The sequence below is a fragment of the Megascapheus bottae genome, chromosome 1 (assembly GCF_031878675.1).
Source record: "Megascapheus bottae isolate mThoBot1 chromosome 1, mThoBot2.hap1, whole genome shotgun sequence".
NCBI lineage: Eukaryota > Metazoa > Chordata > Mammalia > Rodentia > Geomyidae > Megascapheus > Megascapheus bottae.
The window spans coordinates 75,259,475-75,275,487 of record NC_143509.1 but is presented as its reverse complement, the minus strand read 5'-3'; the positions used below and the strand labels follow the sequence as shown (position 1 = coordinate 75,275,487).

The window sequence follows — 16,013 nt, the reverse complement described above, 5'->3', positions numbered from 1 at the left end:
GAGGGATGGAGATGAATGGGGGATACTGATCAAGATTCATTGTATTCATAAACTACTTTATTGAATGACAACTCCTTTGTACAATGACTTAAAGATAATAATAAAAAGTATTTATGCCCTCCTAAATAATTGTGGTGTAAGATATTTTTGTGAGCTCTATGTTATCAATGAACAAATAATCTATAGAATGAAATATTCTTGAAGCAATTGCAATTTGTAGAGCTCATTCAGGCAAATGCCAAGACAGGCAGAGTTGGTTCAGCATGTTTAGGGTTCAGTTTCTACACAAAGTTCTCAGTGCATCTGCACAGTGCCTTCAGCTGGCTGGGCTCCACTCCCAGCAAAACATTTCTTGGTCATAAAATTTTTCCATATGAAGTAGTATATTAATTTTTCTCAGAATCAAATTTGCATGGATAGTCATTTTCATCTGAAGCAATATAAACTAACTTTGCATTTTCTTATAATTAACCTATAAGATTTTAAAACATGTAAAAATGATAATTGCGATTGGCTTGTCGTTAATTACCTGCTTGTGAGTCCATAATGCCCACTAGACTGGCTTTGCCCTACAGGGAGTTGCATGGAAGCATTGAGGGAGATCCAATATTCACTTCACAAACAGGGTTTAAGGCAGGGAGAAATAAAAACCATTCCCTTCAAACTGCTTTGAAAGAAAATGGAAACAGGAAAACGATCACCTCTTGTACTTTCCAGTGGGCATTCTCCATGAAGATTCACATCTCTGGCATCCATGCTTGAGCATCTTATAGGAATTGGGTGAGAATGACATATTTTAATATACTACCATTATGCATTGTAAAGTTAAATCATCTTGGTACCAGGACTTTGTCATTTTTGTCCAAAGGAAATAGAAAGCAGACACGAAATTGAATGCTAAGTACAGCATATTGTTCAATCCCTACTACTTCTTGTGAATAAATAGTACAAGTTTGTAAAATAAAGTTTTGAATGTGGTCATATGATTGTTCAGTAGACTCTGTAAATTACTGTCTAAATTACACAACTTATTAAAAGTAGTGAAGAGTGTTAATCTCTTGGACAATGGGTGGAAGGCAGCCTGAAAATGACATTTCAATCAGAATTTTTTAAACAGTTCATACTCTTACATACATAATCACTTAGTAACTCTGAAGTTTTCTTGGCAAATTTTTAATTGCTGAGTGCTGGTAGCTCACACCTGTATCCTAACTCCTCAATCTACAGGTCTCTAATCTCCAATAAGCTGCTCAGAAAAAAGCAGGAAGTAGTGCTGTGACTCAAGAGGTAGAGCACTAGTCTTGAACTAGTTGAGGTTCAGGTACAGTGCCCAGGTGTTAAGTTCAAGCCCCAGGATCCACATAAATATATGCATACATATACATACATATACATACCTACGTACATATATCGCACTGTGTTTAATTGAGACAGTATTTAGAAGGGATTATCTAATTGTGAGATCAGTGTCTTTAAATGTGAAAATTGTTCTGGCTGTTGAAATTTTCCCATGTATGAAGATTTCCCTATACTTGTAGATTATGTGCTTCCTCATCTGCTTCTTGCTTAAGACAGAGTCCCTGGAAGTCTCAAAGTGGATATCATTATTGCCTTCTTAGCTGCTACAAAATAAGGATGAGTTGATATTTTCAGGAAAATTGACTTTTTCATACTTGGTCGAAAATTGTTATTACCTTTCCCATTTCTCCTGTCAGTGCATTTTACATCCAAAGAAAAATTATGAAATTGTTTTCTTTGTGCTTACATTCTTAATACAGTTAGAAAAAAACCCTTTTCCACAAAACAGATTATCTGGTGAAGGACAGTTGTTTTTCTCTTAAACATATTTTAGTTCTTTTTTTTTTTTTTTTTTGCCAGTCCTGGGCTTGAGCTCAGGGTCTGAGCACTGTCCTTGGACTTTCTCAAGGCTAGAGCTCTACCCCTTGGGCCTCAGCACCACTTCCGGCTTTTTTCTATGTATGTGGTACCAAGGAATCGAACCCGGGTCTTCATGCATGCTAGGCAAGCACTTTAACCACTAGGCCAAACTCCCGGCCATATTTTAGTTCTTTCATAAGCATTTACTGACTCAATATTATTCCTTCAAATGTGCATTTTCCCAGTAACTCCTTAAATTATCAATGTTGTGCTTAGGTAAACATCATCAGATAATCATTGTCTAGCCTTCATTGTCTTTGCTGTAAAATCTGTATTTAATTCTATAAAAACTGGTGACTCCTTACAGAAGTGAGAGCATGTGTTACTGGTATGTGCACCTGGTCTTATGCCATTAACCTAGAAGTCGGGAATGCAAGCCTCATCTCCTCAACACAAGGACCTGCGTCACACATAGGTACTGTTACAACATCAAGAATAAAACAATGACTTGAAAATACTTAATTGAATATTTACACCCTCAGGGCTGGTCTTTCTACCTGGCCACTTTCTAATTTGGACCACCAAGGCACGGATCTGCATGGAACATCGCATGCCAAGAGCTGTATATAGCTGTCAGTGGAAAAATGCTCTGGGTTGTTAATGATTTGGGTACACCTGAATTTCTAAAATTTATTCTTGTTGATTGTGGCTTATTGAACTCTTGGATCAAAGTTTAGCTTGAGTCTACTTTCTACCTTTCTTCTCATTCTCACATATAATTGAAACCCAAAACAAAACTCACTCCATTTGTTTGGAAACATGCATAAATGTAAAAATTATAAGCCATACTCATTTAATTGGGTAATTTTTTATGTTGGCCTATTCCATAATGACCCTTCAGCCTAAATTTAATATACAAAGAATCCATTTGAATAGATAGGTGTTTATATGAATGTGTTTCTTCAGATTTTTTTTAACATCATGCCTGTATTATCTGATCTACAGGTTGTTTGTAACTAAGCTACAAATAGAAAAGTTTTTTCATCTTAGAAGTTAAAACATGGTTTCAAAATATTGCCTTATTACTTGATTTATTAATACCTTAGAAAGAAAGAATTATATGTACTATAATAAAAAACATAAAAACAACTTGGCTCAGTTTATAAGATACTAGTGAGCTCTTCAAAAATTGAAGAGAATTAGAATTGAAGAATTAGAAGAGAATTGTGCCTGAAAAACATGTTTGGTAAATACTTAAATTGCATGTGAAATATATCCTTCATGTGTAACTTTCATTAATTTTGCCCTCTAAAGTATAAAACCATGTATATCGATATCTAGAGTCACCTTAGTAATCTTTCAAGTAATTATATACTACAAAAATTCTTCATCTAAAAATTCTGTGTAAAATCTCCACATTTTAGGTGTGCTTATCCAAGAACAAAACAAAATCTTCCTATCTTTAAATCTATGGGAATCTGAAATGTGAGTGTGGGGACTGCCATCCCATAAGTCTTTGCATGACAACTGGTGGTTTCTTCTGACCCTTCCCTCATTGCACTCTGAGGGGACGCCATGGAGGCAAACGAGACATTGATGACTGAGTTTTTCCTGAAAGGAGTCACAGAGCGTCCAGAGCTGCGAGTCCCTCTCTTCCTGGTGTTCCTCTCCATCTATGTCATCACCATGCTGGGAAACCTGGGGTTGATGTTGCTCATCTGGAAGGACCCCCACCTTCACACACCCATGTACTATTTCCTCGGGAGTCTGGCCTTTGCAGATGCATGCACCTCGTCTTCTGTGACCCCCAAAATGCTTATGAACCTTTTAACAAGGAGCCACATGATATCCAGGCTTGAGTGTTTCTTTCAATATTACTTCTTTTGTTATAGCGCAACCTCAGAGATTTTACTGCTGATGATGATGGCCTATGACCGCTATGTCGCCATCTGTCACCCTTTGATGTACCTAGTGGTGATGTCTAACACACGCTGCTTGTGGATGATCAGCGTATCCTATGGCATTGGCGTCCTGCACCCTTTAATTCACGTTGGATTATTATTCAGACTAACTTTCTGCAAGTCGAATGTGATAGACCACTTCTACTGTGAAATCTTGCCACTATTTAAAATTTCTTGCACGGATCCATCTATTAATGCATTAGTGATTTTTGTATTTGCCACTGCTATACAAGAATTTTCTTTCCTTTGTATCATTATCTCTTATACACGTGTCCTGTTTGCCATCCTGAAAAAGAGATCTGAGAAGGGCAGAAGCAAAGCCTTCTCCACGTGCAGCGCGCACCTGTTCTCTGTGTCTTTGTTCTTCGGCACTCTCTTCTTCATGTATGTGCGTCCTGGGACTGGCCCTGATAAATACCAGGATAAAATGTACTCACTGTTCTACACCATCATAATCCCTCTGCTGAACCCTTTCATTTATAGCCTAAGAAACAAAGAAGTTTTAGGTGCACTCAGTAAAGTAATGAAATAACTGTTTCAGAAACATTCCTGGGTTCTATTTTTGTTCATTTATAGTATATGTTAGCAAATTTTCTTATGTTTTACACCTAAAAGCAAGTACATACTCTCCTTGTCAGGCTGGTTTTCTTTGATTAGTTTAACCTGTTGTTCGTACGTTGTAGAAACTCTCATTCCCTTGCTGTCTGCCTTCTCACTAATTTAATAGTTTGAGCCAGGAATCCCCGGACTCAGGAGGATGGGGCAGGATTGGGTATAGGAATCCAGCCTAGGGTACCTGCAAAACTCTTCTGTCTCAAAACAAAATAAACAGAATGAAAGAAAATCACTGGGAAAACTCTACTTACTTCCACTAACCCCAGATCATCTATTTTCTTTTGTTGGCATGGCCACTTAAGAGTTGCTGAATTGAGAGTTTATATGCTGTTACATGAGGTATAAGTTTGTTCCAGTTGTATTTGTCTTTGTGATAATATTTTACATTCATCAAAATAGTTAATAAGAATATTGAGGGTAGATCCCTGATATACCATTTGAATTCATAATCAAAGCATCACATTGAAACTCATAAATTAGTTGTTAATGACATAGTTTATACCACTTGAAGTATATATTCCTTCAAAGGAAAAACTAATACATAAGTTCATTGCTTTAATATATTTATTTAATAAATATTGTATATTTGCTATACTCATTAAATACAGATATTAAACATATATTGAATATATATTTTATAAATACTTAAGAAATAAATCTTTATTTAGTAAATATTTAATTATATATTTAAATTATGCCTGAATGTCAGAATGTGTAAACTTAAAACTGCTTTGGAAATATAATAATATTGCTAAACCAAATATAATAAGATATGAGATTAACCAAAGGGCAACAAAAGAGAAAAGAAATATAACATTAAGAACAACAGTCACACAATATAAAGCTCTTGTTGGAACACTTATTCTTTATGCAGACAAATCAGTTGAATATATTATGTCTTATAACTTGACATATTAAAAGAACAGATATGTTTGGTCAATTCATATTTTCTTATGTAAACTGTGTAAGTCTCCTATCATATTGCTGTATAAACAAATATGCACAGGGTGTTAGTGATTCAGTCTCCTCAGAATCCTATTCCTCTTCCTGAATCTGCAGTTTGTGCCACTTTTTCTGAGTTCTGATTCCAACAGTACACTTCCATTTGGATGCAGAATCTCCATAAAAGTGATGGTTTGCAGTACAACTCAGTCAACCCAGTTGCAGAGATTTCTCATTTCTTAAACGTGACCATGTGATCCAATGCTACAAAATTAAGAATGTTTAAGGGGTGATATTGATCAAGATATATTTTATTAACTGACTGCTTGTTTAAATGGCAATTCCTTTGTATAACTACTTAAAGATACAATTTTAAAACTTTACAGAAGTCATTACCCAGATTTTGTCATTGACTAACTCTGTTATCTCAAGAAGAGCCACTACTTCTTTGTACATGAGAATTACACATGTGTACTTTTTTCTATATCATACTTCACACCACTACTTACAATAGAATTCACTTTTCTTATGCTTTTCTCATACTTATATATTCCTCTAGTAGTTGTGTTTCTATCACTCTCTCCTTCTTGCTTGCACCCCTCAGTCCCACAATCACAATCATGTTATGCATATATATTTGTATACATCTAAGTATAAATCTGTATGGATATGTAGACAGCTAAGAGTGTATTTTTTGTCTATATGTGATATATGAGCAAAAATATGAGACCTTTGTCCCACTGAAACCAGCTTATTTTGCATGACTTCAGTCTATTTGTCCTGCAAAAGATTTTTTAAAAATTGTTTCTGGCAGAGGAATGCTGTGTGACTAAGAATAAATGTTTAATAAAAATTGGTCCATACAAAGGACATAGCTAGTAAATTAATTAGGAAGTCTACAGAATGGGAGAAGATCTTCACCAAACCACACAACTGATAAAGGCCTCATATCTAAAATATATCAACAGCTCAAAAAATTGAATCACCCCAAAACTAATCTCCAAAGAAACAACCATCCCATTAAAAGATGGGCCAAAGACTTAAGGAGAGTCTTCTCTGAAGAAGAAACAAAAATGGCCTATAGACACATGAAGAAATGCTCGACATCTCTGGTCATAAAAGAAATGCAAAAACAAACAACTCTAAGATTCCTCCTCACTCCAGTTAGAATGGCCAGGATCAAGAAAACTAGTAACAACAGATGTTGGAGGGGATGTGGCCAGGAGGGATCACTACTACACTGCTGGTGGGAGTGCAAACTTGTTCAACCACTAGGGAAAGCAGTATGGCAGTTCCTCAAAAGACTAAGCATAGAGCTCCCCTATGACCCAGCAATTCCACTACTAGGCATTTACCCAATTGTCCAGAAACAAGGACAGACCAAATCCACTAGCACAACAATGGTCATTGCAGCACTATTTACCATAGCAAAGATATGGAACCAACCCAGATGCCCCTCAGTTAATGAGTGGATCAACAAGATGTGGTATTTGTACACAATGGAATTCTATGCTGCTGTCAGAAAGAATGACATTGCCCCATTTGTTAGGAAATTGAAAGACTTAGAAAAAAATCTTATTAAGTGAAGTAAGCCAGACTCAAAGGAACTTAGGCTCAATGGTTTCCCTCATTTGTCATAATCAGTAGAAACCTTGGGCTCTCCTAGCAGAGATTTACAATAGAGCAAAACCTAGATACATAAGGCCATATAGTATGACGCTAAATGAAAGGACCTCTAGGATATAGAAACAAAAGCCATAGAATGAGTGATTGTTTTCCTTAATGTACTATGTTATCTCTCATCTCTTTTGCTATCCCTTGATTATCTCATATTGTTACAGTATCTTACTTTGTTATCTGATATATTGGATATATTTGTATTTGGTTATTTCAAATTGGATAGGGAAGGGGGGAAAACAAGGTGAGGGGTGGGAGTGGGGGGGAGGGAAATGGGGACCAAGACATGTGAAAGGGTATCAATGTATGTGAACTAATGTACTTTCTCTCTGGCAAATATAATGTAACCCTTCTATTAATTACAATAAAAATATATGAAAAAAATTGGTGTATAGATGTTGTCTGCTTTCTGTCTACCTTTATCAATTTAAGAAAAAAGGTAATAATTTGCACCAAGGCTTGTGAAATAGAGAATTTCATTCTATATATTTTCCATACATTTTTACAATGTAGATGGCAGTCAATTCTTATGTTATCATCATACATAGAGACATTGCATTCCAATGTACTCTCATCCCACTCTTTTCCTCTCACTCTCTTCCCTATGCCCTTTAAAATCACCCCATATTTACACATATATTACATATATAAAAATAGATGTGAATGATATCACGTTTTTATAATTCAGAAGTTAAAGGGCATCAAGGTTGATTCCTCACCTTGGCTATTGTAATAATGTGTGCTGCACAAATCATGGGTATGTAAGTCTTGTAGACTTTTCTGCCATGGCTGGCTTTGGATTGTCACTTCCAAGTCTCAGTAACTAGGATTATAGACTTGACTAGCAATATAATTTTAAATGTTCTTTCATGGTAGAATACGGAAAGACCTTAAAATCTGATTTGAGTATATTGTTTCTAAAGTTAATTCTGATTTCCTAATGAAAATCAACTTGATTAGATAATGTGCTGTGGCAACATTAGAAAAATAAGGCATATGACTACAGGTTGATCTAAACTGTGTTCAGTAATGGTTTGTAAACAAGTCCCTGGGAACCCTGAGGACATAAGCTGTATTTTTTTTATCATTATAACTTGTACAGATGATTTAATGATTATTTCCCAATGCCCAGTAGAACAACACTGAATTCCTCCTACTGGGAATCCCCTGGAAACTTAAGATAAAAATTTCAGAATCCTTTTAAGAATTGGTTTTTAGCAGCAGAAGAAATGCTGCTTCCTTTAGTGTGGAGTTTTGGCAAAATTGGTATACAAACAATACTGCTTCTTTCTATGCCATTTATGTAATTTCCATAATATGAGCATGTTTCTAGTTTCCAGTAATTTTAGGCATTGGATGAGAGTACAAAGCTTTTCCCTAATTGGTTTTATATTTTTGCCATGCATGTGTAAGGGGACAATATATAAATAAAAATTAAAATGTTATACAAGGCATCTTTAAAAATTATCCCACTATCTGTGCCCACCTGAATATGTATTTTTTTTTAGTATTTACTAGTATGGTAACCAAAATATTGGAAATTTTTTTGCTAAATCAGAGATTACCAAAAAAGGATACTTGAGTACTACAACTAAGGACAATATATATTTCAGAGATTTTTTAAAAAAATGTGACCACTCCCTTAAGTGATGCATAAAATATATTGATTAAATTCTTTTATAAATTTTCAGAATTAGAAATTATGTCTTAAGGTATGTGTGGTTGAGTAGACAATACATTCTTTAAAGTATTGTATCATGAGAGTAGAGGCTAAAGAAAGAGAAAGATATTCCCATAGTCTCCTTATATCACTTTGTATATTACATAATGCTAAATTAATATTCTATGATCTGGTATTATGAAGATCAACATTTTGGTCATTGGGGTTATAAAAATCATGGATAAATTAATTTAGGGAGCTTATCTTATGGCTAAGATTTTATTTACTTAATCTTTTGACCTGTATATACAAGAGTTCTCTGTGAATATATATTAAAAATTAAAAACTTCATTCATTTATTTTGTATAGATACAATGATGAATCATTTTGTTTATGTTGACCTGTTTTTCTAAGAAAGTAATTTCTATTTATATTTTAAGATTAGATGATTAATCTTAACTCAACTCACAGTAAGATGTTTTTATTTATATTAATATAATTTGTCTCCTTCATATAAAAATTTCCACAAAATATTTTCTGAGTTCTTTTTAAAAATCACCAAAGTCATCTTGTTTCTTAGTTAATCACTAATTAAATGTTATAAATAAGTTAAAAAGAAAAAATTAGAAGAATTTGAAAGGAAATGTATTCAAGAAACTCTTCTCAGTTTGAAACCTTAGCATGAGCAATTACAGATTATTTTGGGATAGTAAAAAAATAAGTTTACTCTCATTACAAATTTCTTTTCAGTTGTTAGTCCTCAAAGTTCTATCTCTCCCAAAGGCTATTTCTGAATGTATTTTTACTTATAAAAATTTAATGGTATTATATCTAATTTAAAATTATAATTTTTCCGTATCAAATCTCTCCTTCAAAGGGAAGCAATGGGATTTCATTGTTCTTGTCTTTTTTCTCCACCATTAACATTTTTGAGATCATTCTTTTATATATCCCTTTATATGAATATATTGGAAGAACTTCTTACATATAAATATATCACAAAATGTCACATACAGATGTCATATTACAAGGTAAGATAATTGTGGATATTCTGTCTCAGATTATTTCTCCCAAGCTCATGTCTCCTTTGTCCACACATATCTCTCTCTACTTTCATACCAGGAAAGTTAGTGTTTATAAACTTAGCATATATTGTTCACAGTTAACTCCATGTAAAGAAGATATTTAAAAAAATACACTATGTAGTAGGGCAACAGTGGCTCATGCCTGGAACCCTAGCTATTCAGAAGATTAACGTATGAGGATCATGGTTCAAAGCCGGCTCAGGTAGGAAAAAATGAGACTCTTACCTCCCTTTGACCAATAAGAAGCCAGAAGTGGACCTGTGGCTCAAGTGGTAGAGTGCTAGCCTTGCGGAAAGAGCTCAGAAACAGTATCCAGGCCATGAATTCAAACCTCTAGATTGGTAAAAACAGACAAAAAAAATCTCGCCATTTTCTTTATACTAATGAAATAATAAGTTTTATTTATTTATTTATTTATTTATTTATTTATTTATTTATTTATTTATTTATTTATTTATTTTTTGCCAGTCTTAGGCTTAAGCTCAGGGCCTGAGGACTGTCCTTGGATGTTTCTCAAGGCTAGAACTCGACCACTTGAGCCTCAGCACCACTTTTGGCTTTATCTAAGCATGTGGTCCCAAGGAATCGAACCTGGGTCTTCGTGCATGCTAGGCAAGCACTCTACCACTAGGCCAAACTCCTGGCCTTAGCTTTTATTTCTATACATTTACTCCTCTTAGGTACTTCTCATGCAGCTGCTATATGTTTTTTTATGGTCAATTTTCTATTTGATATTCCGATTTTTATGCAGATTTGGCAACATTTTACTTTTGAAAGTATCTTCTGGCTATTTTAAAAGATAATGAGTATATATTCTTATTTATTTTGTACAGTACTAGTTTTACTTCTTTTTTTCATATATTTTTTATTGTAATTAATAGAAGGGTTTCATGATATTTGCCAGATAGAAGGTGCATTAATTCACATACATTGATACCCTTTCACATGTCTTGGTCCCCATTTGTCTCCCCCCACCCCCACCCCACATCTTGTTTTCCCCCTTTCCCTATCCAATTTCAAATAACCAAATACAAATATATCTGATATATCAGATAACAAAGTGAGATACTGTAACAATATGAGATAACCAAGGGATAGCAAAAGAGATGAGAGATAACATAGTACATTAAGGACAACAATCATTCATTATATTGCTTTTGTTTCTATATCCTGGAGGTCCTTTCAATTAGCTTCATACTATATGGCCTTATGTATCAAGGTTTTGCTCTATTGCAAATCTCTGCTAATAGAACTCAAGGTTTCTACTGATTATGACAAATGAGGGAAACCATTGAGCCTAAGTTCCTTTGAGTCTGACTTACTTCACTTAATATGATTTTTTCTAAGTCTTCCCATTTCCTAACAAATGGGGCGATGTCATTCTTTCTGACAGCAGCATAGAATTCCATTGTGTACAAATACCACATCTTGATGATCCACTCATCAACTGAGGGACATCTAGGTTGGTTCCATATCTTTGCTATGGTAAATAGTGCTGCAATGACCATTGTTGCGTTAGTGGATTTAGTATGCTTCTGGATGATTGGGTAGTTTTACTTCTTGAGTATGTATAAAAGAAAATTGCAGAAGGAAGATGATAGGTATGAAAGTTAATCCTATTTTAGGAAAACATTTTCAAAAAAGTATGGAAAATTAATATTTCTGCATATTATATATGAAAGCTTCAATTTCTCAAGAGTGGGCACTTTGATTTGTGTACTGTATGTGGAAATTCGGCTTTTTTATTTTACTTCTTGGTCATTTTAACTTGTTCATGTGTAAATTTATTTATTTATATAGTTTACTAACTCTATTTTTTATTTTTTCTTTTCCTAACTCATTTTGCTCATAATTTTTAGTGTAATTAATTAGAAGGGTTACATTATATTCACCAGATAGAAGGTGTATTACTTCACAAACATTGATACTCTTTCTTTCACATATATAGAAGATAAATTTCATAATTTACAATTTACAATATGGACTTCAGAGATATTCATTTTGTATTAAGATTATGTAATTGTTGTTCATCACTAAATTCCTTTACTTTAGAGTGAATTTCTCAAATTGATATATTACACTATAACTTTTCAAATTTTATAGACTATAATTAGGTTCTGATATAGGAGTAACTATTTCTATGTGTACAAATAGCAGTGCTAGAACAATCTATTAAATTATTCTTTCTTTTAATATTTGTACATTGGATTGAAATATTTCATTTCATATCAAAATCATGCATATATTTGAAACTATTTCTGAGCATTTTTTTTGTGTGTTTGAGACAGAGTGTAGATTCACAATCTTCCTGCCTCATCCTTCCAAGTGAGCTCTTCATTCTTCACCCTAGCCCATTGGGTTATTTTATTCAGTAACCTAATACTTCGATTATTAAGTCTGTCAATGATAGTTTTACATCTATTAAGCTACCTGACTGCCCTTACTATTCATTTTTTTCCTTAGGGATGGGGAGATTATTAGATCTCCATGGTTTTTGAAGAGTTTAGGCAGTTGTAAAAATTGTTAGACTGAAGAGAATTTTCTCATCCACTTTATGTAAATCTCATTTCAATTGTATTATTTTGGAGGACTTTTAAGGGATATTGAAGTACAGAAATGAAATTTGCCAAGGTCAAATCCTGGTCTCATAAAAAGAAGAAAACAAAAATCAAACTATTAAGGTAAGAATCCCCATTGGGAATTTGTTCATCCCTGAGTTCTTTTGTAACTGTTAGTTTTTTTTTCTATTTTAGTGACAGTCTTGGTCAGTTATGGCTGAGGAAAACCAGACTCTGGTGACTGAGTTTGTGCTCACAGGACTCACAGACCAGCCAGGGCTGCAGTTGCCCCTCTTCCTGGTGTTCCTTCTTATCTACCTCATCACCATGGTGGGTAACCTCGGACTGATTGCTCTCATCTGGAAGGACCCCCATCTTCACACCCCCATGTACTTATTCCTCAGCAGTTTAGCTTTTGCTGATGCATGCACTGCATCCTCTGTGACCCCTAAGATGCTTATGAACTTTCTATCTAAGAATCATGCAGTATCCCTAATTGAGTGTTTCACCCAATTCTATTTTATGGGTTCCAGTGCAACCACAGAATGCTTCCTTCTGGTAGTGATGGCCTATGACCGCTATGTAGCCATATGCAATCCTTTGCTGTATCCAGTGCTGATGTCTAACAGACTTTGTGTCAAGTTCATCATAGTTACATATTTTGTTGGTCTTATGCATTTAACAATTCATGTAGGTTTATTTGTTAGATTAACTTTCTGCAAATCCAACATCATAGATTATTATTACTGTGAAATTTTAGAACTCTTCAAGATTTCTTGCACAGATTCTGCAGTTAATATGCTAGTGCTTTTAATTTTTTCCACCTGCATACAAGCCTTCACTTTTCTGACAATCCTGGTCTCGTATGCCCATGTCCTCTTGGCCATTCTGAAGAAGAAGTCTGAGAAGGGCAGAAGCAAAGCTTTCTCCACCTGCAGTGCTCATCTGCTCTCCGTCTCTTTGTTCTATGGCACTCTCTTCCTCATTTACGTTTGTCCTGGTTCTGGACCAGCTGGAGAGTATGAAAAACTATTTTCGTTATTTTACACAGTAATAATTCCTCTGCTAAATCCTTTTATTTATAGTTTGAGGAACAAAGAGGTTATTAGTGCCTTGAGAAGAAAACTAAATAAATGAATACCCTAAATATGTCAGAGTGTTTCCTCTTCATATTGTGTAAAAACAATCTCAGTCCTATGATCCAATCCTCTGCCATGTTAACAGATTTTCTAGGTACTCAGTATGACATGATCTAGATTTGCCTTTTCATTCTTTGCCTACTCATTTCATAGAATATGTGCTCAAAGAACAGGTGGTAGTGTTATCCATGCATAACTTGTCAGAAATAATGAGGTCCATTTTGTATAAACATAAAACTATGCTCACTCAAAAAACATACCTATAACATATATACATGAATAAGATCACAATTTTTTTCATAATGATTCATACAGCATCATATGAAAGAATTTTGTAATACAGGACTATTTGAGTGTATTGTTCAGTTTCATGGATCAATTTTCCTCTGATATTACTGTTCTATCAGTTTTAGTACATGCTGTGAGACAGAAGGCAAGAACAGTAAATCAGAGGTAAGATAATTGGTTTACTACTTAATAACAGGAGTATAAAATTAAATTAATGACTTCTGATATAAATAAATATGCATGTACCTATTTTAATTAATCATATCCCTATTTAAGAATTATCTGTCAGTAATTTACATTTTGTATTTTATATGGATTATATAGAGATGGACCTGTATATAATACAACAAAATGCCTAACTTCTTTTGTAGTGAACCAGTTATATTCCCACATGAATTCATTAGGGAAAATAATCATGCAACAAAATTTAAATTATTGAAGAGTGAACATATACCTTTTGTTGCAAAATTTGTAAACAAAGGTTTTTACAGAATTAATAGTATCCAGAAAAATTCTAAATATTTTCTCTAAAGCTGTAGGTATCTGATATCTCTTATTACTTACAATCTGCTCATCAGGTGGATATTATTGGAAAATTCAACTTTTAATTTGTCCTTAAATTCAATTTCATTTCTTCTATAACAAAGTTTCCTTATTCATTAGAAAGAATGATATTGTAGCAATACAAAGAACAGGAAGCACCTGGAAATAATTGTATTAAGTGAGTAAGTCAAGCCCCAAGAGACAAAAATTGCATCTTTTCCCTCATATGTGGAAGCTAGAATTTGTTTATAAACAGATAAGTAAATATATTAGGTGACATGCAAGTATATAATGCAGATTCAAGGAACAGCTCAAATAGTATAATTTCTTAGAAAGGCCAGGTCAAAGTTCAACAAATTAAACAGCAGAAAATGCTTACTTGAAGAGGTCAGACTGGACCAAAAGGAAAGGGGCAGACAAATTAAAAGGAGAAGAGGGAGAGACTTCAGTCAAGAATTCAATGTATATCTTACAAAATGAAGAAGTGTGAGGAAATGAGTGGGTAGAGATGGAATAGGTGTGAATGTAGAAAAGGGGTGACACTGATCAAGGCTCACTGTATTCATAAACTGCTTTATTAAATGGTAATTCCTTTATATATCAAGTGATGGGAAAATTCTGTGTTCACTCCTATTAGTAAATATGCAGTTTAAGGGTGCACAAACACAACTAGATAATATTAAAAAGAAACAATTTTTGTTTGCAACATCATAGATTAGCTAGAAAGACATTATGCTAAATGAAATTAATTAAGCACAGAAATACAAATATCACATTTTACTGCTTACATGGCCTCTAAACAAACTCATAATGCAACCAGTAGCGGTATTGTTCAAAGAATGGAAAGTTTCAGTTAGGAAGAGTAAAAATCACGAGATTTATTACATAGCCTAGTAACTATAGCGATTAATAATCTATTAAGAACAAAATCAGAACATCACTTCTTACAGTTGTGAATTTCATTTTTTAAATTTTTAGTTAGTATTTTAAAGCTGTACATCCATGAAAAATTCTAGTTCCTAAGAATATATATAGGTCAGGGGTGGGAGTTTGGCCTAGTGGTAGAGTGCTTGCCTCGCATGCACAAAGATCTGGGTTCAATTCCTTGGTACCACATACATAGAAAAAGCCAGAAGTGGTGCTGTGGCTTAAATGGTAGAGCACTAGCCTTGAGAAAAGCCCCAAAACAGTGCTCAGGCCCTGCGTTCATGTTCCAGGACTGGCAAAAAAAAAAGAATACATATAGGTCATTAATATTCCAATTATGAGATTACATGCATATGTACAAACATATTTGTTGTTGTGTGTTTGTTTCTATTTAGACAGCTTGGTATTTGTCAGCAAATATTAAGGTCTCCATTCTACCTTAATCAAGCCTGCAAGAAAGGCTTTCTGAATTTTAAAATGTAACATATATTCAGTGTAGGTATAAGATTGCTCAATGTAAATATATAGACTTTCTCTATCACCTATGGCCTTTATATATTGAAATATTTTATTAACACTGATTTTTTTTGTAGTTTAAAATACTCCTTTATTGTGAAATAATAAAGCTTCAAACATGGTTGTGAATGAAATCATCATGCAGTTCAAGGACAAAACTCTATAGCAATGAATGTAGTATCAATAGTATGTGTCAGCGCTGGCAGGATGATCTATATTTTACT

At 33.9% G+C, this 16,013-nt stretch overlaps 2 protein-coding genes across 2 annotated transcripts; both read left to right on the top strand.

Moving 5' to 3' along the window:
- Positions 1–3,453: 3,453 nt before the first annotated feature.
- Positions 3,454–4,371, top strand: LOC150069483 (olfactory receptor 5AC1-like). The gene has a single exon (XM_090332923.1). It carries the CDS (start codon positions 3,454–3,456, stop codon positions 4,369–4,371), a length of 918 nt encoding a protein of 305 aa, XP_090189049.1.
- An 8,218-nt stretch (positions 4,372–12,589) lies between these two features.
- LOC150069482 (olfactory receptor 5AC1-like) lies at positions 12,590–13,513 on the top strand. Its single transcript, XM_090332912.1, has one exon. The coding sequence runs from the start codon at positions 12,590–12,592 to the stop codon at positions 13,511–13,513; it is 924 nt and encodes a 307-aa protein (XP_090189038.1).
- The last annotated feature ends 2,500 nt before the right edge of the window (positions 13,514–16,013 follow it).